This window comes from Cherax quadricarinatus, chromosome 52, assembly GCF_038502225.1.
Source record: "Cherax quadricarinatus isolate ZL_2023a chromosome 52, ASM3850222v1, whole genome shotgun sequence".
In the NCBI taxonomy this organism is placed as follows: Eukaryota; Metazoa; Arthropoda; class Malacostraca; order Decapoda; family Parastacidae; genus Cherax; species Cherax quadricarinatus.
Window position 1 is genome coordinate 15031034 of NC_091343.1, and position 26795 is coordinate 15057828.

General features: G+C 42.1%; 1 protein-coding gene across 2 annotated transcripts in view; it reads left to right on the plus strand.

The window, feature by feature from the left end:
- Positions 1 to 26795, plus strand: part of LOC128696876 (uncharacterized) — a 285763-nt gene that overhangs the window by 212338 nt on the left and 46630 nt on the right. Inside the window, exons 4-5 of one of the 2 annotated variants that reach the window (XM_070096084.1) lie at positions 13397 to 13551; positions 15600 to 15716. In XM_070096084.1, coding sequence (XP_069952185.1) covers positions 13397 to 13551; positions 15600 to 15716 — 272 coding nt within the window. The remainder of the gene's footprint in view (positions 1 to 13396; positions 13552 to 15599; positions 15717 to 26795) is intronic. The other variant, XM_070096085.1, reaches the window with a different exon arrangement.

Genomic DNA, 26795 nt, shown 5'->3' on the forward strand with positions numbered 1-26795 from the left:
AATAATACTCGTAATAATTACACTTGTGCATAAGGCGGCAAGTAATACGTAATACTCGGGGGGGAAAATGATAGTTGCTGTCCATCTTAGTTTGAAAACGGCTGGAGACATTTGCGATAGTTTGGACACAATCGAAGGCGATTGAAAAGGGTTGGAAACGGTTTGAAACTGTTGGAAAAGGTTGGAAATGGTAGGAAACTGTTGGAAACGGTTGAAGACTTTGGAAATGGTTGAAGACAGTTGGAGACGGTTAGAAACGGATAAAGACGTTTGGAAACCGTTTGAAACTGTTGGAAATGGTTGGAAACCGTTGGAAACGGTTGAAAATTGTTGGAAAGGTTGAAGACAGTTGGAGACGGTTACAAACGATTGAAGAGATCATAGAAATCACAGGAGGAGAACCCGATGGTTCCTAATCTACAACATAATTGTATTAACCCTTTTAAGTTTAGCTGTTTCCATAAATTTAATAATCAGACAAACATGACCTAGAGAGAGATATGACAATGATGCGAAGAAACATTGCATAGACGAATTTTTATTATAGAGAGAACGTTTCGCTCGGGACTTTCTTCACTTCAGTGGGCGGAATATTAAGATATATTATCCTGTTCCATTGGAAGATAAGTTAGAGGAGGATTAGGATAAAATGAGGTGAGGTATTGAGTTAATTGTGCCTAGTTGCATTGTGTTCACTAGTTGATTTCAGGAAATTTCGCAAGAGCAGTGTTGAACCATCCTGAGTCTGCTCTATGGTGTCAAAACTCTAATTTGATTGCTACTGTCTTAGAGTTTGTTCTGTATGAAACTTCTTAGGCGCGAATTATAATAAATTTTATGCACGTGAAACATTATGGGATATTAATAAAAAAATGAAACAATATAGATATGCTACACACACACACACACACACACACACAGTTGAAATTTTTAGAAGAGATACGATAAAGCTTATGGAGAGAGTGGACTTAGTAGCAACCAGCGAAGAGGCGGGGCCTGGAGCTATGACTCAACCCCTGCAACCACAGATGAGTACAAATAGGTGTGTACACACACTAATCGTTCATATGTAGACCAACATGACAAACACGCCCACTTCATGGCATGGAACACCAGCAAGTGATTCTTTAAAGTGGATAACACGTTCGGATACAAGGCTCCGAGACTGCTGGAACACAAGTTCGACTCCAGCAACATAAACAAAGGTAGTTACCATCCTTCTAACTCCTGAGGAAAAAAAATAACTAGACGAAACTTAACTACTGAATATGACGCAACAAGGTCCTAGTAAACATGACGCAAATGGCCCTATTGCATATGAAGCAACACGACTCTACTGAATGACGCAACGAGGCCTTAGTGAATATGGCGAAAAATGACTATTGAAAATGACGTAACTGGACCCTACTGCAACTGACGCAGCAGGTCCAATTAGTGACGTAACATGGACAACTTAATGACGTAACATGGCCCACTTAATGACGTAACATGCCCCACTTAATGACGTAACATGGCCCAATTAATACTGCACCTCAACAGCTTCCGCTATCTAATCCTGGTAGCACCTTCAGGTCAAGGTACCTGAGTGCAGGTGAAGGACTCTCCAGCCATAACATTGCCCCTACTTCCCCTTACCTGGAACAAAATGGTTGCCCTCCTTCCCTCACAGTTTTAAGGCGCTGTATGACTTTTAATGGTTTAGCGCTTTCTCGTGAATATAATAATAACAAATTTGCCTCTTATTTTCTGATAAGACTGGGGATAGATTGCTATAATTAGTAGAAAGCTGTAAACTCACATGGGTCATATAGCGCTTGGGGAAGGAGAGGGAATGAGGTTCGATTCAAAGAAGGGAAGGAAAGGTTCACTGCCTTGGTTTAAGAGCCCTTCAGAAGTATTAAGGCACCTTGAAGGGAGCCAGCCCCTCACCAACAGGACTGTGCTGGTGCTCGTGCGTCTGCCAGCCATTACCATAACACAGGAACATGATTGTTTCCGCTCTTCACGGCTTAAAGGCATTAACCTGGGGACCTGGCTGTAAACTGTCCCATTGTTCTTATGGTTACCTGGCCTGGGGACCTGGCTGTAAACTGTCCCACTACCTTTATAGTTACAGGACCTGGGGACCTGGCTGTAAACTGTCCCACTGCCCTTATAATTACCTGACCAGGGAACTTGGCTGTAAACCGTCGTAATGACCTTATAGTTACATGATCTAGGAAAGCTGCTGTATCATTATTTCATGAACGTTATGGTTACATGATCTGCAAACACTGTGTTTCACGGCTCTCTTTAACACTTTCGTGACCTGTAAAGTTCTGTATTTGTGTTCCATGCCGCTTACTTAGTTACAGTAACTGGGGTTCTCACTACTCACTTCCTTGGAGGTTTGATGTGTTCCTGACTCCCAGACACGACTATGTGCGTTCTTCCAGCCCATGAAACATTAACATAACTTGTGTATATGTACTGTACACTACTGGGGTTCGTGTTTTGTGTCGACCACTGTACATTATAGTTCGTGTTCTCTACCTACCACCTTACACTACTAGTGTTCGTGATCGATGCTGACCATTGTACACTACTGGTGTTCGTGTTCTATAACGACCACTGTACGCTTCTGGTATTTGTGTTCTCTGCCGACCACTGTACACACTGGCCTTTAACGAAAGACGTCATACATGGAACAATTAATGAAACACGGTCGCTGGGTAAATTAACAGCCGTTTAGTCGGGCGCTGACGATGGCTCGGGTTGTGGGAGTTCAAATTGAGAGAACGTGTGGAGGGAACGTCCCTCCACCCCTCCCACTCCTCGCCCCCTCCCTCCCACTCTTCCATCCCTAGCGAGAGGTTACGGCCTCAGTGGAGCCTCCCTCACCCTGGTGTCTACCAATTAGACCCTGAGTAAACAACTGTCCTTTTGTTTACATTCTGCACTTTTGCAGCCATATTGCTCCACTACCGCCTTCGTCTTGCTCCTTAATTATCATTAACACGATCATCACTTCCTCCTCCTCTTCCTCCTCCTCTTCCTTTTATTCTTCCACCATTACCACGTCATCCCCCTCCTCCTCCGCCGCCATCTTGCTGTTCTTGCTTCATGTAAATACTCTCGGTGTCCAAGAATTCTTAAAGGGTGTAAGAGTTTCATTTTAGGCATCTCCAAACTTTGGGAATTATGTGGCAAGGTATTTTCTGGTGTTAAGTGCATCACCAGCTGGTGGTGTTGAGGGCATCACCAGCTGGTGGTGTTGAGGGCATCACCAGCTGGTGGTGTTGAGGGCATCACCTCACACCTGCCGGACGTCCATATTTGTATACACACTAACTTGTATATACCTAAATTAGTGTATACCTAAGCTTGTTTGAATTTGTATACAAAATAAACGCTACAATTGTGTATATTTACACCTGTACACTCGTATGCATACATACATACATACAAAGGAATGCACTTTCCTACTTTTCAGTGAGGTGATGTGTTGCTAGTGAAGGGCTTTTAATCCAAGGACCTGAAGCTGCTCTTACTTCCTCTGTCCAAACCTGATTACTTCCCATTCTCCTGACCTTGAAGGACTCTTATGGGTTTAATGCTTTTCCACGATTATAATAATAATATACATCTGCGCTTGCATAAGTATATACATACACTCACACTTATAAACATTTCTTCTATACTAATGCATATATACTCGTCTACACGAGTGTATATACATTCGTCTACACTGGTGTATATATACTCGTCTATACTAACATATACACACGTCTACACTAATGAATATACCCTCATTCACACGACTGTATATTCACTCTATACACGTATTTCTTCAGCCTCAGGGTGGCCGGGAAATGTAATGACCTACACGAGTAAGTAGTGGAGGCAGACTCTATACACAGTTTTAAGAATAGGTACGAGAGTACCCGTGAGGTTAGGAGAGAGTGACTTTAGCAAGCGGCAACTAGAGAGGCGGGGTCCGGGAACTCAGACTCGCATCCCTGTAATCATATATATATATAGTATATATATATATATATATATATATATATATATATATATATATATATATATATATATATATATATATATGTCGTGCCGAATATGTAAAACTGGTCAAATAGCAAGAACTCATTTAAAATTAAGTCCTTTCTGAAATTTTCTTTTGTACGTTTAAAGATATATACTTTTCATTAATGTTAATGTAAATTTTTTTAATTTTGCACCAAAAGAATCTTAGAAAACTTACCTAACCTTATTATAACAAGAGTAATTTATTTTAGCCCAACCCAACTAAATATATTTTAGATTTGTTTACAGTAATTTAATACTAAACAAACACAATGAAATATATATTTTTCGTTAGGTTTATGATTTTGGCGAAATTATTGCATACACAAATTTTCACTTGTCCTATATGGCAAGATGAACTTTGCTATTTAAGCCAAGATCGCAAGTTCTGCCTATTCGGCACGACATATATATTATATATATATATATATATATATATATATATATGTATATATATATATATATATATATATATATATATATATATATATATATGATGTACATAGTTCCCTACATGACGCCTTAGACCACTCAGCCAAATGTTAGGTAACCTGGTTACAAGCCATGTTTGAGTAAGAATTTGGGATGAGGGATAGTTCGCGTTCACCGAACAAGACCCTAGACTCCGACGGTGTCTGGAAGCCTCGGTAATCGCCGTCACCGACACCTTAGAACATAACACTGGAGAATACAAAATTTCAAAAATATTAGCGTACATGATACCCAACCAGACAAAACACCCCCTAACAACGCAGGAGTCACTTGATCCCATTGTCTACCTGTCCTCATCCCAACATGGCGTTTTTTAGGTTACTATGTGTCACACCCCCATTCTCCGTATATATACTATCGTTTTAACCTCTGTATGTTAGAGGCGATCCATGTCCCAGGACCGAAACGTTTTCTAATAAATATGTCCTAGTGTTGGCTCAGGTGTCTTTCTAAGCCAATTTGTCGGTATCTGTTACCAAGGTTTATGCAAGCAATGTTTCTTCCTAGCGCCGGGCACACCAGTGGCCCTCAAGCATGGCTTCCAGCAATTTCGTTTAAGGGTGATGGACTGATTACATCGTCTTCAAGTATCTTCTGCTTCTATCAACTTTTCTGTACTTGACTGAAGAAGCCTACTGTGTAGGCGAAACGTTTCACAATAAAGATACCTAACTGTTGCATATGTGTCTTACCTAACAACCTGTCGGTATTTTATACCATTTTAATGTTCAATCTGTCAGACACTGCAACACAAGGGTATCTTGGTACAGACCTGCAATCAACTTCGACAACTTCCACCAGTGAGAGAGGCTGGATTTGAGAGGGACCTGCCTTCTCAACATCTGAGTTCTTACCTCTCCTAGTGGCCTACGTCTCACCTCTTGGCGCTATAAAAGCTCCATCCTGTCACATCTTCTCCATATTGTTTCATACTCTTCTCCAGACTGAGGGACTGACCACCTCAAAACTTTAAGGGTGATGGACTGATTACATCGTCTTCAAGTATCTTCTGCTTCTATCAACTTTTCTGTACTTGACTGAAGAAGCCTACTGTGTAGGCGAAACGTTTCACAATAAAGATACCTAACTGTTGCATATGTGTCTTACCTAACAATTTCGTTCTCCTCCTGTATGTTCTGGCCACACCAGCGATACCATATCAACGCACCACGCAGAAACAAACGTGGGTTCAGATCCTGCTGACTTCGATCTTTCTGTTTCTTTGCTGGGAATCGTGCTAGGCAGTCATGCTGGGAGATCGTGCTAGGCAGCCATGCTGGGAGATCGTGCTAGGCAGCCGTGCTGGGAGATCGTGCTAGGCAGCAATGCCAGAGCCTCCCAGACAGTAAAGGACCTACACAATCTCAGGGATGGCGCATACACTGTAATGAGACTGTATCGTGTCTCCCCGGCGAGCGGCAGAGAAGACCGAAGAGACAAGAGAGAGAGAGAGAGAGAGAGAGAGAGAGAGAGAGAGGAGAAAAGAGCATATTTGGAATAGTGTGTGTCAGGTTTCAACACAGCCTCGTGTGAGTAAGTTCAAAGGTTCGATTCCCTTCCAGTTTTAAGTGAATATCGTTACTGTTGTCCACTGCGACTTTTTCCGAGTATACACTTGTCGTCTGTCTCATTTTACCTCTGTATGTTTGTACTTATTTCGTGCTTTACCCCTTTCACTTAAATATATATATATATATATAAATATATATATATATATATATATATATATATATATATATATATATATTAAGTCCTTTCGAAAATTTTCTCTTATATATATATATATATTAATATACTAAAAGAATCTTATATATTATTATAACAAGAACAATTTATTTTAGCTTAACCCAATTATATATATTTTAGATTTGTTTACAATAATTTAACACTAAACAAACACAGTGAAATATATTTTTTTCGTTACGTTCAGAATGATTTTGGCGAAATTATTGCATACACAAATTTTCGCTTGTCCTATATGGCAAGATGAGCGTTGCTATTTAAGCCAAGATGGCAAGTTCTGCCTATTCGGCACGACATTAAATATATATATATATATATATATATATATATATATATATATATATATATATATATATATATATATATATATATATATTTATATATATATATATATATATATATATATATATATATATATATATATATATATATATATATATATATATGCAAGGAATTCGCAAAAGCAGGCGAAATATACACAAACACTGATCTCTGGCTGAAGGAGACTCGAACCTACGAACCTTGGAACAAGGTACGCAGTGCTTTACTAATCTACCCACACTGGACCAATACCTTGGAGTCCAGCTTGCGCTAGGCTTTGATCCCTGAAAGCGGGCTGCCTTGGATCAAAGTCTAGCGCAAGCTGGACTCCAAGGTATTGGTCCAGTGTGGGTAGATTGGTAAAGCACTGCGTACCTTGTTCCAAGGTTCGTAGGTTCGAGTCTCCTTCAGCCAGAGATCAGTGTTTATATATATATATATATATATATATATATATATATATATATATATATATATATAATGTTTTCTGTATTTTGTGCTTGCTGTCTTCTTGCGTTCTTAAATTGTCTTCTTTTCTGTTACCTGTTGCTCTTCGTGTCTGCGTTTCTACCTCTCTGCCTGTTAATGATATCTTAACTCCTCTGCTGTTGTTTTCATGCTTTCATTTACCTTCCTTCTTACCCATTTGCCTTCATCACCCCCTGTTCACTGTTCATTTCTTTATCTCGTCTGAGTATTTACAGCTGCTTCTTCACTGTTTACATTTCCATATCTGTGTTCCCGACCTTCGGTCTGCGTTCACGACTGCAAGCACACTCAGCGGTGCGTGCCCACAAAAGCATTCCCTGCAGCTGGTAGTGTGTGCTAGGCAACTCTGCTGGACCGTCGCGGACATACAAAGAGCCTACACAATCTTAAGAACAGAGCGTACTACGTAATAAGGCCCGTATCATGTCTCTTAAAGTGGGAGAGAGAGGAAGGAGGAAGAGAGGGTTGCACAGCAAAATTAAACGTCCTTTTTTTGTACAACGTATCGCTTATGTGAGGTTTTATCGAGGGAGAGTGACGGAGGGAGGAGGAAGAACAACGATAGAGATAGAAAAGGAATTAAATGGAAAGAAGTGGAAGAGAGGATGGTGAAGCAGGAGCCTGAGGATAGGTTTTTCAGCTAGCCACTCATAAAAGGAATATGGATAGGATTAGAGAGGTGGAATGGGAGAGATCAGGGGAGAAAAATGGCAGTAATGAATTCGGGGAGTAAAGAGGTTATCAAATACAGAAAACTGGCAGACGGTGGCAGGCAGACTGCATGATTATGTGGGATATGAGAAACATGACAGTGAAGAAAGACAGAGCAGGAGAGACAACGAGTGTAAGTGAAACAATAAATATGGAGGACAGGGCAGGACAAGCAGGCAGACAGGATAGGGCAAGCAGACAGGCAGACTGGTGGGAAAAAAAGGAAAAAGGAAGCAATGAATCGAACACATCCAGGCTGAGTCCTACTTAATTCCTGACTGAGGAAATAATCCAGTAATGTTGTTGACAGCTGTTTTGAAGGCGGCTGGTAATCTTGATTAAAGCTGCAGCTGTATAAATTTATTTTGCGCAGGGTCCCTGGGCCATAGGGGGTCACTAACAAGTGTCAAGAATAAATGTATTTACAGAGGAAGCCGGGGTCGGCTGGGGCACCAGATAGGTGTATACAGTATGCTAGTAGTTGTCGGCTCCTTCACATATACACGGAATTTGTTAGTTGCAAAAGAGGCCCCTACAACAGCATGGGAAGTGTTCGACAGCTGTGTATTGTGGAGCTTGAAGGTTGTATGTTGGAGTGTGGGTTGTGTGGTAGAGGGAGGGTGAGGTGTGTGGCTTGTGTGGTAGAGGGAGGGTGAGGTGTGTATGTTGTGTGGTAGAGGGAGGGTGAGGTGTGTGGCTTGTGTGGTAGAGGGAGGGTGAGGTGTGTGGCTTGTGTGGTAGAGGGAGGGTGAGGTGTGTGGCTTGTGTGGTAGAGCAAGGGTGAGGTGTGTGGTAGAGGGAGGGTGAGGTGTGGATGTTGTGTGGTAGAGGCAGGGTGAGGTGTGTGGCTTGTGTGGTGGGTGAGGTGTGTGGCTTGTGTGGTGGGTGAGGTGTGTGGCTTGTGTGGTAGAGCAAGGGTGAGGTGTGTGGCTTGTGTGGTGGGTGAGGTGTGTGGCTTGTGTGGTAGAGCAAGGGTGAGGTGTGTGGCTTGTGTGGTAGAGGGAGGGTGAGGTGTGTATGTTGTGTGGTAGAGGGAGGGTGAGGTGTGTGGCTTGTGTGGTAGAGGGAGGGTGAGGTGTGTGGCTTGTGTGGTAGAGCAAGGGTGAGGTGTGTGGTAGAGGGAGGGTGAGGTGTGGATGTTGTGTGGTAGAGGGAGGGTGAGGTGTGTGGGTTGTGTGGTAGAGGGAGGGTGAGGTGTGTGGCTTGTGTGGTAGAGGGAGGGTGAAGTGTGTGGCTTGTGTGGTAGAGAGAGGGTGAGGTGTGTGGCTTGTGTGGTAGAGGGAGGGTGAAGTGTGTGGCTTGTGTGGTAGAGGGAGGGTGAGGTGTGGATGTTGTGTGGTAGAGGGAGGGTGAGGTGTGTGGGTTGCGTGATGGAGGGAGAGTGAGGTGTAAAGGTTGTGTGAGAAACTGTGGGGTTCGGAGGAAAGTGTTTGGGCTGTGAAAGTATGTGAATTGTGGAAAAGGTGTGGGCAGTGCAAGGAAGACATGGGGGAGATGTGTGGGTAATGGGAGGCCGTGATGGTATAGAGAGGGACTGTTGAGGTTGAGCAAGGTTTTGGGGTTCAAAAAGAGAATTCCTTAAACAAGGAAAAAATATTGTCACATTAAATACTTTTATTATTATTATTATTATTATTATTATTATTATTATTATTATTATTATTATTAATTATTAACTTTTTATTGATTATTATTATTATATTCACGATGAAGAGCTAGACCCGTAACGGTACAGCTTCTAGTTAAGAGAAGGTTATCAGGTTAGATCCAAGAAAGAGGTGAGTATCTCCAATTCCTTAGATCAAGAACCCCTTGTCAGCTAATGTCTCCACTGAAGTTTTTTTTTTTTTTTTGCAATTAGACTCCACAGTCAAATTTAAATAGCCTCTTTTAAATACGCCTAATAAAAGCGGTGATACGTAACGTATAGTATTACAATATCTTGGCAATAACAGGAGCAGTATATTGCTCCATCAGTATTATTCCACATCTGAACTTCTGGATGCTTAGCATATTACTGAGAATTCCTGCGCGAGGCTTCTGCTGGGATGGGTTAAGTTTTAAGGATCTCTCTGGAGGTGAATTGCCTAGTTGGCAGCAGCTCTTCCTACCTGCAGCGCTCTCTAAGTCAGGGGGTAAAGGCTTATTTTACATGATTATGTGACGTTTCAAGCTTAATGGAGTACCGAGAATAGGCAGAGAGCCTCTGGGTTAGGAATAAGCAACGAAGATGTGAGGAATAAAGAAGAAAAAGGCACAATACCGTGACTGGATCAATGTACAAATAACCCCGTTTACGACAACGTTTCGGTCGTCGTGAGCGTTTCTCTCTCTCTCTCCCATATGTGGATTATTTCTGTTTGTGAGGAATATAATTCTCACCATTCAACATCAGGCAACAATGAAAAAACAAGGATTGTTTTATGATTTAGTAGGAAACTCGCCAGAAATCGGTGTAATGAAAGGAAAATCAGTTACCAAACTTTAGAACAACTGCCCGTCAAAAAAGCATGTAAACTAATAATGAAAAAAATCATGGGGAATAAACATGAAGAATAAACCGACGCATCCAAAATTAACACAAAACGAGTAACCTACAGCAGACAGGTACAAACAAGGTACAGTAGTAACTGTATATATTACTGATGGATTAACTGGATATATTACTGATGGGTTAACTGGATATATTACTGATGGGTTAACTGGATATATTACTGATGGGTTAACTGGATATATACCTGATGGATTAACTGGATATATACCTGATTGGTTAACTGGACATAAACCTGATGGGTTTACTGGATATATTCCTCATGGGTAATACAGCCTAGTCAACAACAAACAAAGTGATTTAATTTAATAGGGAAACAATATCATTCTGGAAATAAAAAAAATATTTCGTACAGGTAAAGTGAACCATAAAGACCAAGTTAAACACTGGAACAATAAGTCTCTTTATTCTTCCATTATTGATAATTAATTATTGTACTACGCTAAGCGTTTATATATACTTTAATCAGGGGAGGAAGTGCTAAAACCGTAGGGGAATGGGAGGCTATCAGGTGAGCATTTATGGAAAACGACCGTCCGCCGTTAAGCACACGAAATAAATAAAGTTTAAAATAAAACTATTCAGTCATGGGTTAAAAAAAAAAGTCTCTTCCAAGAAAACATTACACAGGACTCGCCAACCACTGGCGACCGCGATACACTAGGCACTTTAGCACTAATACCAGCCACACATAAGACTTAAACTCCTTCCAATAGGGTGTGTTTTGGGTCACAGTTCATGGAGGGTAATAGTGGATACTATGATTCGTGGGACAAGCGCTGCACAGAGTGATAATGCTTGGCTGTCTACACTATAGACAGAGATTTGTTCACGCTGAGTGTTGTGTCCCCAGCAGGTGACTCTGGCAGCAAAAGTGTCCAGCTTTGACAATAGTGTCGTCATGGACCTCCACGCTCACGCAGTCACGCAGGTTAAAATTATATCCTCGTCTTCTTTCTCTTGCAGGCAGCAAGAAAGCCACCTTACCTACTTTCTTACATCATTTTATAAATTTATACGCAGTTACATTATCTCCTGCTCCTCCTCCCTCGAGTATCCCAATAAATATTTGTCAACTTATCTGTTTTTTACCCTGTATATATATTAGCCTATCGGTTTTCCATATTCATAGTCATTGTTGTGATATTTCTGAAGCTCTACTTTCTGCGCTACTCAATTTCCAACTGCTCACTGGGATTCCACACTTGTTATAAATACCGTGAGGGATCTTCCTCAGAGTATACACACTTTGAGAGTTTACTCCCCGACTCCGTCGTCATTGTTGTTATGATGTCACCTACACAACCCGGGGTTAATATATGATTCTTCCACAACTTGAGTTTTTTTGCCAGTGTCGCGAGTATGTCCCTGGGAATTCAGTATATTCAGTCCTGTCAATAACACCAGTGGGTTGACTGGTAAACACACTCCGTCTCCTGCACTTGCTGGGTAAGTCCATAATTGTGTCCTAGCTGGGAGTACACAAGTGTGTCCTAGCTGGGGTACACAAGTGTTTCCTAACTGGGGTACACAAGTGTGTCCTAGCTGGGAGTACACAAGTGTGTCCTAGCTAGGGTACACAATTGTATCCTTCCTGGGGGTACATAAGTGTATCCTTGCTGGGAATACATAAGTGTATCCTTGCTGGAAGTACTTGTGGCCTTGCCGGGGGTATATAAGTGTTTCCTTGCTGGGGGTACATAAGTGTGCCCTTGCTGGGGGTACATAAGTGTGCCCTTGTTGGGGGTACATAAGTGTAGCCTTATGGGGATACATAAGTGTATCCTTGCTTGGGGTATATAAGTGTCCTTGTCGGGGGTACATAAGTGTGTCCTTGCTGGAGGTACATAAGTGTAGCCTTTTGCGGATACGTAAGTGTACCCTTGCTGGGGGTACATAAGTGTAGCCTTTTGCGGATACGTAAGTGTACCCTTGCTGGGGGTACATAAGTGTAGCCTTTTGGGGATACATAAGTGTGTCCTTGCTGGGGCTACATAAGTGTAGCCTTGCTGGGAATACATAAGTGTGTCATTGCTGGGAATACATAAATGTGTCCTTGCTGGGGGAATATAAATTACACAACTCAACGTCTCTTAATTCTTTTCACACAATACAGTGAATTCATTCTCTCTTTTTACAAACGCTTCTCTCATTTCCTACGTCCTCATTTTATTTCTTGCATCTTCCTCCGTTTTGTCATTCTCTCTCTTTTTCTTGTCGCGTCTCTCGTTTTTTCCACATCTCTCATTCTATTCCATTTCTGTAGAAATTATCTGCATTTGCTGATCCTCCTTCGCACATTTTATTCTCTTATCCTTCTTGTTTCCCCTTCCCATTTATACCTTCCCTCTCTCTCATACCAACCCTCCCCCCATTCTTTTCTCCGATTTATTCTTTATCTCCTTTTCTACATCCTTCTATAAGTTCTCTCTCTCCCTCGTCTCTTGGTATGCGTGTGAGTGTGTACAACGTTTTTTATTGAAAAGAAAGCTGAGTGACCTTATTGGTCCAAGTGCTCGGTAAATATTAGAATTTTCTTCTTTCCCCTCCCTCTCTATACACCATTATCACTCCCTCCGTTTCTTCTTCCTCCTCCTCTTCCTCGTATGCTGTGAATGGGTGCAGTTTTTATTGTATTGAGCGCTGAATGATCTTTCCCCTCCCTCTCTCCTTTCCCTTTCTTCACACATTCTTTCCCTTCCTCTCGTCCATTCATCCAGTATTCCAGTCTCACCCTCTCCTAAATTTGCTTGAAACAGATAAGTAAACTCTAGATGTAAATCCAGGTGTACTCCTGTAAATCCTTTTGGGGCCTAGTTCCTAGGCCTTTTGTGTATTCATATGCTCTTGCGCTGCCCTACACAGGATGGATATGGGGTGTACAATAAACTAGCCACTTCGGTGGCAAAATTTATTCTCCTTCCCTCCTTCAACCACTCATTTTTTTCCTTTCTCCCCTTCAACTACTCGCTCTCTCCCTCAACTTACCAGTGTCTCACGTTTCCCCTCTGATTTCCGCAGCTACAACGCAGGAGGCGCCATGGGCCCTTGCGGGCCACGCCTCACACCACCACTCAAGAGACCTCGGTTGATGGTCCCAAACTTGCGACAGCAGCCCAGGGCACAGTCCCCGAAGAAGGTGGCCACGCCGGGCCTGGAAGACCTCAAGACCTACAGTAAGTAAACAAAGACTTCCCACCAACTGTTTCTTATTGTTTGTTTAAGCAACCACTCCTCACACTAACTCACGATTGTAAACAAACCACGGAACGGGGTGGGATTTGAACCCATGGCGAGTGTTGGAACCCTACCCGTTCCCTGATTTGTTTCCCTCATTCAACTCTGTTCACTCAGGCACAGTCACAATGTTATTTTTATTAATACTTTTATTAAATGCGAAGATCTTGACAAGAAATATAATGCTATTGTTATATGTAGTATCAAAATATTTTATTCACATAAATGCTCAGAATTCGCAGTAAATACAACAGATGTTAATTGATTTTATCATTTATTTATAATGTTCATGGATTTTATTTATTAGATTTCAAACCTATCTACTACACGAGGTTTATTAATGGTGTACATCACCTGTACATAACAGGTGGACTAGAATATTCCCATTACAAGGTGTAATGGGAATCCCTTAAAACAACTGATCTCTTATTGTGCCACTTTTTGTACTATAGATCTGATCTTGTCTGACCTATTATTCATTTACGTCTCATTATTTTTCAAAATGGTATTCATTATTTGCAGTCGCCCAAAAGTTTAAACGCAACGTGTTATATTTCCTGTTTAAAACGTGTGCACAAATACTTATTTACGTTTTAGTTCTCATATTTTTTTATGTAAAATTTTTTTACTCATCTTTTTGGTACCACTAATTATTGTTACGCTTAATGGTATGGGAATATCCATATATATTTCTCTGAGTTTATAAATCATCTTGTGAAATACGTCTACTTGAAAATACAGTTAAAAAAACTTTTGTAATAGTTAATCTAATCTTTATCTGGCTGCTTTGTTTATATATCTATGCATAGTGAATGTATATATATATATATATATATATATATATATATATAGGGGGATAAGTCTGTTGAGTGTACCTGGTAAAGTGTATGGTAGAGTTATAATTGAAAGAATTAAGAGTAAGACGGATATATATATATATATATATATATATATATATGAATTTGGTAGGGTGTGCAAAAGAAGAAAATGCTTGGGTGTGCGCTTTCGTATACATTTATTTATGTGTTTTACTTATATATAAACGAATTATCTGAATATTACAAGATTTTATGTATATTTGTAACATTAACACTGTGTTGAAAACATAAGGATTCTCTCTCTCTCTCTCTCTCTCTCTCTCTCTCTCTCTCTCTCTCTCTCTCTCTCTCTCTCTCTCTCTCTCTCTTATTACTAGCATTTATAGCATATATTCCTTTTCCTATGTGAGCATTAAGACGTAACTCAACTTAAAAATTAATTCCCTTGAAACTTCTCGTCATATTTTTATTTTTCTTCTCTCCGCTACACATTAACAAACATCCTTACACTAGTTTGTGTTTACTCTATTGTTGCTTCTAGTTGCAACTCCCTGCAATGTTGCCCTGTCCCAGTGCCATACCCTAGTGCCAGACTCCGGTTCCCAGCCAGTCATAATTATTCAGTCACATAACAAGGTTACTGACACACACATATATATATACTCACTCACAAGTAAATTTTCCGAGGTGGGGAACAGTGGTTGGTGGAGGGAGACGATGGGTGGGGGATAGGGACTAGTTTGTTGGAGAAATTGAAGGTTGGGCACTGGGTATTGACCGTGGGAGAGTCCGTGGCCGGGCGGGTGTTTGGGACATCTCAAGAAACTTCCATAACACGAGACACATGAACGAGATCTTACTCCTGGAGAGAAAAAAATATTAAACTAAACATTTATCATCATATTCCTTTCTGGGAAGTTTTAAACCCATAGGGGTCACGCAGCTCCTTTTTTGGGGGGAAGGAGGAAGGGGAAGGGGTGGAGGAGGTAATAAACAGTTATTATTGATCCAGGGAAGAGGAAGGAGAGTAAGCTTCAAATTCCCTGGATCAAGAGTCCTTCGGTGAGCCTACAGGCATCCACCCCTTGCAGGAGTAAATAACCTCCGAGTAGACGATAGAAAACTCTTTTGAGTATTTGGTGTAATTCTCTGGCCTGGTTGTCCTGTAGGTGGCGCTCAGCTCGCAAGCAAGGCAAAGAATAAAGTTGCCTCGGTAAGGAACAATAAAAACCAGGTGAGAGAGGACAGCAAGATGAGCATCACTAATACGTCTATCAAGGAAACAAGTAAGTCTATCTATGCTTTTGTTTCCAAAGATGGGACTCCTAGTAGAGATGGGACTCCTAGTAGAGATGGGACTCCTAGTAGAGATGGTTTCCTAGTAGAGATGGGATTCCTAGTAGAGATGGGACTCCTAGTAGATATGGTTTCCTAGTAGATATGGGACTCCTAGTAGAGGAGATATGGCACTACTAGTAAAGTTGGGACTCCTAGTAGAGAGCAGATGGGACTCTTAGTAAAGATGGAACTCCTAGTAGAGGAGATATGGCACTAGTTAAGATGGGACTCCTAGTAGAGAGCAGATGGGACTCATAGTAAAGATGGGACTCCTAGTGGAGATAGAACTCCTAGTAGAGGTGAGACTCCTAGTAAAGGAAGGACGAGACTCTTAGTCAAGATGAGACTTCTAATAAAAATGGGACTCCTAGTAGAGATGGAACTCGCAGTAAAGGTGAGACGAGACTCCTAGTAAAGATGGGACTCCCTGTAGAGAGATGGGATTCCTAGTGCAGGAGAGGTGAGATTCCTAATAGAGGAGAGATTGGACTCCTATTACAGAAGAGATGGTACTCCTAGCACATGAGAGATGGGACTCCTAGTACAAAATAGATGGTACTCCTAGTAGAGGAGAGATAGGACTCATAGTAGAGGAGATATGAGACTCCTAGTAAAGATGGGACTCCCAGTAGAGGAGAGATGGAAATCCTAGTAGAAAAGACAACGTTAGTCGAACTTTTGTTGCGTTACAATGTTCCTATGTCTTTGAGTGTCAACACTCTTCGTTCCTCCATGCCAGTGTCCACTACTGTTCCTCCATCCCAGTGTCCACTACCTGTTCCTCCATCCCAGTGTGTCTACTACCTGTTCCTCCATCCCAGTGTCCACCTGTTCCTCCATCCCAGTGTGTCCACTACCTGTTCCTCCATCCCAGTGTGTCCACTACCTGTTCCTCCATCCCAGTGTCCACTATCTGTTTCTCCATCCCAGTGTGTCCACTACCTGTTCCTCCATCCCAGTGTGTCCACTACCTGTTCCTCCATCCCAGTGTGTCCACTACCTGTTCCTCCATCCCAGTGTGTCCACTACCTGTTCTTCCATCCCAGTGTGTCCACTACCTGTTCCTCCATCCCAGTGTCCACTACCTGTTCCTCCATCCCAGTGTCCACTACCTGTTCCTCCATCCTAGTGTGTCCACTACCTGTTCCTCCATCCCAGTGTGTCCACTACCTGTTCCTCCATCCCAGTGTCCACTACCTGTTCCTCCATCCCAGTGTCCACTACCTGTTCCTCCATCCCAGTGTGTCCACTACCTGTTCCTCCATCCCAGTGTGTCCACTACCTGTTCCTCCATCCCAGTGTCCACTACCTGTTCCTCCATCCCAGTGTCCACTACCTGTTCCTCCATCCCAGTCTGTCCACTACCTGTTCCTCCATCCCAGTGTGTCCACTACCTGTTCCTCTATCCCAGTGTCCACTACCTGTTCCTCCATCCCAGTGTGTCCACTACCTGTTCCTCCATCCCAGTGTCCACTACCTGTTCCTCCATCCCAGTGTCCACTACCTATTTCTCCATCCCAGTGTGTCCACTACCTGTTCCTCCATCCCAGTGTGTCCACTACCTGTTCCTCCATCCCAGTGTGTCCACTACCTGTTCCTCCATCCCAGTGTCCACTACCTGTTCCTCCATCCCAGTGTCCACTACCTGTTCCTCCATCCCAGTGTCCACTACCTGTTCCTCCATCCCAGTGTCCACTACCTGTTCCTCCATCCCAGTGTGTCCACTACCTGTTCCTCCATCCCAGTGTGTCCACTACCTGTTCCTCCATCCCAGTGTCCACTACCTGTTCCTCCATCCCAGTGTGTCCACTACCTGTTCCTCCATCCCAGTGTGTCCACTACCTGTTCCTCCATCCCAGTGTGTCCACTACCTGTTCCTCCATCCCAGTGTGTCCACTACCTGTTCCTCCATCCCAGTGTGTCCACTACCTGTTCCTCCATCCCAGTGTCCACTACCTGTTCCTCCATCCCAGTGTGTCCACTACCTGTTCCTCCATCCCAGTGTGTCCACTACCTGTTCCTCCATCCCAGTGTGTCCACTACCTGTTCCTCCATCCCAGTGTGTCCACTACCTGTTCCTCCATCCCAGTGTGTCCACTACCTGTTCCTCCATCCCAGTGTGTCCACTACCTGTTCCTCCATCCCAGTGTCCACTACCTGTTCCTCCATCCCAGTGTGTCCACTACCTGTTCCTCCATCCCAGTGTCCACTACCTGTTCCTCCATCCCAGTGTCCACTACCTGTTTCTCCATCCCAGTGTGTCCACTACCTGTTTCTCCATCCCAGTGTGTCCACTACCTGTTCCTCCATCCCAGTGTGTCCACTACCTGTTCCTCCATCCCAGTGTCCACTACCTGTTCCTCCATCCCAGTGTCCACTACCTGTTCCTCCATCCCAGTGTCCACTACCTGTTTCTCCATCCCAGTGTGTCCACTATCTGTTTCTCCATCCCAGTGTGTCCACTACCTGTTCCTCCATCCCAGTGTGTCCACTACCTGTTCCTCCATCCCAGTGTCCACTACCTGTTCCTCCATCCCAGTGTTCTTACCTGTTCCTCCATCCCAGTGTCCACTACCTGTTCCTCCATCCCAGTGTGTCCACTACCTGTTCCTCCATCCCAGTGTCCACTACCTGTTCCTCCATCCCAGTGTCCACTACCTGTTCCTCCATCCCAGTGCCCACTACCTGTTCCTCCATCCCAGTGTGTCCACTACCTGTTCCTCCATCCCAGTGTGTCCACTACCTGTTCCTCCATCCCAGTGTCCACTACCTGTTCCTCCATCCCAGTGTCCCATCAACGCTCACTTATTTATCATTCTAAAAATATATTTTACATATATATTTTTACAAAAAATATTTTACATAAAATATATTTTTACATGAAAATATATTTTACATATTTCACCGAGCTCAATACGTTTTGCATTGTCTTTTCATATATATGATTGCCCTACCAGCTTTCTTATCCTCCTCCATAGCATCAAATGAGTTATTGAAACAAATTCTTCCCGACAACCTTAGTGACTCAGCAGGAATACAAGACCCTAGCTACGCCAGTGCCATCACTGAATGGGAGACTCTCGCTGCTTCAGCACCAAAGCCTAGTGCAGCACTGGCCTACAAACAGTCAAGTTGGGCTGGACTCATCGCTGAAAAGGTGCTTGCCAACGTGATTTGTGCTGTAACGTCAGACAGAGAGACTGCCCGTCTCCAAGCTGTGAGCGTACCTCACTCTGGGGACTTCCTCCAAGCAGTTCCTCTTTCGGCAATGGGAACACACCTCGACCCTAAGAACCTCTGTATTGCAGTTGCTCTCCGCCTCTCTGCCCCAATTCACACGGCATACACGTGTATTTGCGGCGATGCGCAAGCCGACCAATATGATCTACATGATCTTAATTGTTCCAAAACCAAGGGCTGGCATGCAAGACGCAATGAAGTCAACGACATCATAAAGAGAAGTCTTGCTACAGCTCGATACCCAGCCGATAGAGAGCCCCGATCATTAGCAGCCAATAATACTCACAACAGACCAACCGCCCTAACGGGATCACCATCTATCCTAGGAAGAATGGCAAGCTCTTTGCATGGTACTATACCTGCGTGTCGACACTGGCTGACACCTCCATTCATCACAGTGTCGGGCGACAGGGAAGAGCTGCTGATCACAGGGAGGAGTACAAGATCAGCAAACACAGAGACATAGGCCAACAGTATCATTTTGTCCCAGTGGGATCAGAGACCTTGGGATCATGGAGAAAAAGCGCCACACATTTCCTTAAATAACTGGGTTCCAGACTTATCGACACCACCAGGGAGCCAAGGGCAGCCACTTTCATGTTCCAGCGCCTCAGCGTGGCCATCCAGAGGAAAAATGCTTGCTGCATACTTGGCTCGCGTCCAGCTTCGGAGGAGCTGGAGGAGATTCATAATCTAGAATATGCTGTGCCACTGTATTCATGTTTGCGTTTTTTGTCAATGTATTGTCTATAAATAAAGTTCACACAGAATATGGAATATAGGGGTGGTAGGAGAAGAAAATATTCAAACGGCTCCAGGGAGAACCTTAAGTTTATTCTGAAATACGTTCGTTTATTCTCTTCTCTGAGGATGAGGGTCCCCAGTCCAGTTCTAGAGGTGCTAACTTTAACTAATATATATATAATATATATATATATATATATATATATATATATATATATATATATTATGTATATATATATATATATATATATATATATATATATATATATATATTATGTATATATATATATATATATATATATATATATATATATATATATTATGTATATATATTTTTTTTTTCAACAAGTCGGTCGTCTCCCACCGAGGCAGGGTGACCCAAAAAAAAAAGAAAATCCCCAAAAAGAAAATACTTTCATCATCATTCAACACTTTCACCACACTCACACATTATCACTGCTTTTGCAGAGGTGCTCAGAATACAACAGTTTAGAAGCATATACGTATAAAGATACACAACATATCCCTCCAAACTGCCAATATCCCAAACCCCTCCTCTAAAGTGCAGGCATTGTACTTCCCATTTCCAGGACTCAAGTCCGACTATATGAAAATAACGGTTTCCCTGAATCCCTTCACTAAATATTACCCTGCTCACACTCCAACAGATCGTCAGGTCCCAAGTATCATTCGTCTCCATTCACTCCTATCTAACACGCTCATGCACGCTTGCTGGAAGTCCAAGCCCCTCGCCCACAAAACCTCCTTTACCCCCTCTTTCCAACCCTTTCGAGGACGACCCCTACCTCGCCTTCCTTCCCCTATAGATTTATATGCTTTCCATGTCATTCTACTTTGATCCATTCTCTCTAAATGACCAAACCACCTCAACAACCCCTCTTCTGCCCTCTGACTAATGCTTTTATTAACTCCACACCTTCTCCTAATTTCCACACTCCGAATTTTCTGCATAATATTTACACCACACATTGCCCTTAGACAGGACATCTCCACTGCCTCCAACCGACTCCTCGCTGCTGCATTTACCACCCAAGCTTCACATCCATATAAGAGTGTTGGTACTACTATACTTTCATACATTCCCTTCTTTGCCTCCATAGATAACGTTTTTTGACTCCACATATACCTCAACGCACCACTCACCTTTTTTCCCTCATCAATTCTATGATTAACCTCATCCTTCATAAATCCATCCGCCGACACGTCAACTCCCAAGTATCTGAAAACATTCACTTCTTCCATACTCCTCCTCCCCAATTTGATATCCAATTTTTCTTTATCTAAATCATTTGATACCCTCATCACCTTACTCTTTTCTATGTTCACTTTCAACTTTCTACCTTTACACACATTCTCAAACTCATCCACTAACCTTTGCAATTTTTCTTTGGAATCTCCCATAAGTACAGTATCATCAGCAAAAAGTAACTGTGTCAATTCCCATTTTGAATTTGATTCCCCATAATTTAATCCCACCTCTCTCCCGAACACCCTAGCATTTACTTCTTTTACAACCCCATCTATAAATATATTAAACAACCATGGTGACATTACACATCCCTGTCTAAGACCTACTTTTACCGGGAAGTATTCTCCCTCTCTTCTACACACCCTAACCTGAGCCTCACTATCCTCATAAAAGCTCTTTACAGCATTTAGTAACTTACCACCTATTCCATATACTTGCAACATCTGCCACATTGCTCCTCTATCCACTCTATCATATGCCTTTTCTAAATCCATAAATGCAATAAAAACTTCCCTACCTTTATCTAAATACTGTTCACATATATGCTTCAATGTAAACACTTGATCTACACATCCCCTACCCACTCTGAAGCCTCCTTGCTCATCCGCAATTCTACATTCTGTCTTACCTCTAATTCTTTCAATTATAACCCTACCGTATACTTTTCCTGGTATACTCAGTAAACTTATTCCTCTATAATTTTTGCAATCTCTTTTGTCCCCTTTCCCTTTATATAAAAGGACTATACATGCTCTCCGCCAATCCCTAGGTACCTTCCCCTCTTTCATACATTTATTAAACAAAAGTACCAACCACTCCAACACTATATCCCCCCTTGCTTTTAACATTTCTGTCATGATCCCATCAGTTCCAGCTGCTTTACCCCCTTTCATTCTACGTAATGCCTCACGTACCTCCACCACACTTACATTCTGCTCTTCTTCACTCCTAAAAGATGGTATACCTCCCTGGCCAGTGCATGGAATTTCCGCCTCCCTTTCTTCCTCAACATTTAAAAGTTCCTCAAAATATTCTCGCCATCTACCTAATATGTATATATATATATCTATATATATATATATATATATATATATATATATATATATATATATATATATATATATATATATATATATAAATATATATATATATATATATATATATATATATACGCAATAAGATCACAGTAAACAGGTGATTTCAGAATATGCAAGACAACCACTGTGAAAGAATAGAGAAATTCCAAGCGCTTTCGTGACTACTCACATTATCAAGGAACAATTCATTGTTCCTTGATAATGTGAGTAGTCACGAAAGCGCTTGGAATTTCTCTATTCTTTCACAGTGGTTGTTTTGCATATATATATATATATATATATATATATATATATATATATATATATATATATATATATATATATATATATATATATATATATATATACTATATATATATATCTTTAACGTTGTGACATTCAGTACATTAAATACACCATAAGTCTAGTCGCTAAGTTCAAATTCATAGAGAAAAAACAATATTTGATCTGTATAATTGATATACCAATTTAGAGCACTCGGGGATACCAATTTAGAGCAGTCGGGGATACCTAGCAACTTTATTTCTTTAGGAATAAAAAAATATTAATTCGCCAGTCAGTTTGATGCGACTTTGAGATTCAATTTAAAGTTGGTTTTACCTCGAGTTATAAATTGGTATAACTGGAAAACTTAGTTTTATACGATGAATTAGATACATGTACAATATCTGGGCATCTTTACTATGTAGATGTTTCGCCATCCATGTGGTAGACTGGAGAGGTGGTGGATGAATCTTCTCTATTGTATTGATAAAGCCGCTGGATGGCGATATGTCTATATGGTAAATACACCCAGATGCTGTACATGTGTCTAATTCATAATTTAGCTTTGTGTGTTAAGAGCACAAGGTAAGTGCGACTTGCCTGCTCAGGGTGGCGAGTTATTTGCTCCTGGTGGCAAGTTGCCTGCTCATGGGGGGCGAAACGTCTTCTCAATAAAATACTATAACCCGCATTCTATGTCTTATTGACATACTGTCCGGTATACTCTGCCTTTGTAGTACCATCAGCGTGATATATGAGAACATCTTTCTAGCCAGTAATGGTGTTGTGTCGGGGAAGAGTGACAGGCAGATAAGCCTAGTATTTACATGTGTATGTGTATAAGAGAAGTGAATGTTAAAATAATGCTTTGATAGAGCGATAGTAGTCCCGTTGTAAATGAAAATATTTATCTAATAGATCGATAGTCCCGTTGTAAATTAAAATAATGCTCTGATCGATGGATATTCCCGTTTTAAATTAATGCTCTGATGAATCGATAGTCCCTTTGTAAATTAAAATACTGCTCTGGTAGATTGATAGTCCCGTTGTAAATTAAAATACTGCTCTGGTAGATTGATAGTCCCGTTGTAAATTAAAATACTGCTCTGGTAGATTGATAGTCCCGTTGTAAATTAAAATACTGCTCTGGTAGATTGATAGTCCCGTTGTAAATTAAAATACTGCTCTGGTAGATTGATAGTCCCGTTGTAAATTAAAATACTGCTCTGGTAGATTGATAGTCCCGTTGTAAATTAAAATACTGCTCTGGTAGATTGATAGTCCCGTTGTAAATTAAAATACTGCTCTGGTAGATCGATAGTCCTATTATCAACTTCTACAGAGAAAACGGTAAACAATCTTAATTGAAAAATGATTCAAAACAAAATCGGTCACAAAGCATTGCATTAACCCTCAGAGCAATGTTAATTTTCCCCTTGTTTTCATGCCGGCAGTGACTGGAGGGTGGGGAGAGAGCATTTTGCTTTTTCATCCTTAACTCTTGCACCTAGGTGTGATCTGACCTGACCTTCTTTCTTATGTTTTTATGTAATAGACGATAGTCCTTAGTCTAGATAGGAGTATATAGTTCTAAGCAGATAGCCTCGTGTGGACTCCCATGTCCTCTGCTGTCTGTCTTTCCTCACGTAATCCCATGAATAATAGTCTAGAGATCCATATAGAGTACTATGGACTTAAGTACTATTAATTCCGAAAGTTCTCGCTGCAAAAGAGATGGTGGATAATTATACTTATCTATATCTACAGAATGGAGAACAATTTCGCAGTGTGTGGGGGGGATAGGTATGTCAGATATGGCGCTGTGGGGACGTACGTCTAACATGGTATTAGGCAAGTACATCTAACATGGTGCTGGGCAGGTACGTCTAACATGGTGCTGGGAAGGTACATCTAACATGGTGCTGGGCAGGTACGTCTAACATGGTGCTGGGCAGGTACGTCTAACATGGTGTTGGACAAGTACGTTTAACATGGTGCTGGGCAGATACGTCTAACATGGTGTTGGGCAGGTACGTCTAACATGGTGTTGGGCAGGTACGTCTAACATGGTGTTGGGCAGGTACGTCAACATGGTGTTGGGCAGGTACGTCTAACATGGTGTTGGGCAGGTACGTCTAACATGGTGCTGGGCAGGTACGTCTAACATGGTGCTGGGCAGGTACGTCTAACATGGTGCTGGGCAGGTACGTCTAACATGGTGCTGGGCAGGTACGTCTAACATGGTGTAAGGGGAAGTAATCAAGCATCGCATGTGGTAGGTTTACTTAGGGAGAACATGGTATCAGAAATGACATTGAGTCTACAGTAAATATCCTAAGAAAATAGGGAGCAATTGCGTTGCAGTGGATAGAGATGATACATGCGGATCTTCATGCAATAGAGGGTAGACACAGCTGCATTGTCCGTAGGAAAGTGAGACTTAGGATGTGTGAGAATGGCGTGGCGTGCGAGGTAGGTATTTGGGATGTGTAGGAGAAGAGGGACTTGAGAAGTGAGGTTCTTAATTTAACGTGTGAGGAAGGCCCTTAGGATGCTTAGGATGAGATGAGCTTGGGAAGAAGTGAAGGATCTCATGGGAAGTAATGAAGATGGGTGAAGGAGGAATGAAGGATCTCGTAGGAGGGATTGAAGGAGATGAAGGAGGGACGAATGGAAAGCCTCCTCAACCACGTAACAATTTATGACAAAATTACATACATAAATTCATCACCGTTGTTACCCTCTTACTCGGGCAATACAAATTCTTACACTACCTTGAAGGTCTGGCTCAGGGGCTTAGTTTGTTTTATTATTCTAGGGATATGAGTTTGCTTTAATTAATCTTGGGAGTTTGGTTCATTTTTGGTGAGTTTACGTTGAACTTTTATAATACTTTTTAAGCCATTCAAGTGGATTTAAAAAAAAATAATATCCTGTTTTAATTAATTAACGAGTTATTAAACAGGGATTATTCATTTAAGTTTTTAGGTATTAGGAAATATTTCTGAAGCATTTATGTAATTGTTCAGTGCTTCTGAGTTGTTGTTTTTTTTTTTTTGAGTAGTGATGGTGAGTGCTTGCTGTATTGTGAGAGGCGACGACCTGTCGTGCAGAGATACGACAATGAAGTACCGTATTAGACTCATCGTGGAGGCAGACGAGGGAGCCAGCAACAATGACCTTTGTTTCCGTCATGATCCCCACAGGGGTCAAAGAGCACCTTGGGAATGAGAGAGAATGAGAATTCATCCGAGGTAGCTTCAGTTTCTTGTATCAAGAGCCCGTCGTGGGCATCATTCTCCTATCTTGAAGGGAGGAGAGTGTGTAGCTCCGTTTCCAGTGATATAAACGTTGGTAATTGATGCCGATAAGTGGTTTGAAAAGACATCCGCTGGATCGAACAGTTTGTAATGAATGTCCTAGTGTTTGTTCACTAATTTATCCAGTACTTTTAAAAAGCAGTTGACCCACAACACAGTGGGTGAACACACACTGCAGGTGTGGTCGACACACATTCTGGAGGTATGCACACGTTGATCTGGCCTCAGCAGTGTGTTCATGTGTGTGTGGCTTTAAAGCCGGGTGATCTCACCGCGTGTGTACTGTCAGGTGTCTAGTGCAGTTGATCAGACCTCACCTCTGTCCTGGCCAGGACGTCTCCTACTGTCCTTCTGATCGTGAGTCTGTTCCTGTACTGTTAATGGCGAGTCTCTGTTCCTGTAATGTTGGTGGTGCCTCTGTTCATGTACTGTTGGTGGCGAGTCATTGCTCCTGTACTGCTGGTGGTGACTCTCTGCTCCAGTACTGTTGGTGGTGAGTCTGTTCCTGTGCTGTTGGTGGTGAGTCTGTTCCTGTGCTGTTGGTGGTGAGTCTGTTCCTGTGCTGTTGGTGGTGAGTCTGTTCCTGTACTGTTGGTGGTGAGTCTGTTCCTGTACTGCTGGTGGAGAGTCTGTTCTTGAACTGTTGGTGGTGAGTCTGTTCCTGTACTGTTGGTGGTGAGTCTGTTCCTGTACTGTTGGTGGTGAGACTGTTCCTGTACTGTTGGTGGTGAGTCTCTACTCCTGTACTGTTGGTGGTGAGTTTCTGCTCCTGTACTGTTGGTGGTGAGTCTGTTCCTGTACTGTTGGTGGTGAGTCTGTTCCTGTGCTGTTGGTGGTGAGTATGTTCCTGTGCTGTTGGTGGTGAGTATGTTCCTGTACTGTTGGTGGTGAGTCTGTTCCTGTACTGTTGGTGGTGAGTCTGTTCCTGTGCTGTTGGTGGTGAGTCTGTTCCTGTGCTGTTGGTGATAAGTCTGTTCCTGTACTGTTGGTGGTGAGTCTGTTCCTGTGCTGTTGGTGGTGAGTCTGTTCCTGTGCTGTTGGTGATAAGTCTGCTCCTGGACTGTTGGTGGTGAGTCTGTGCTCCTGTACTGT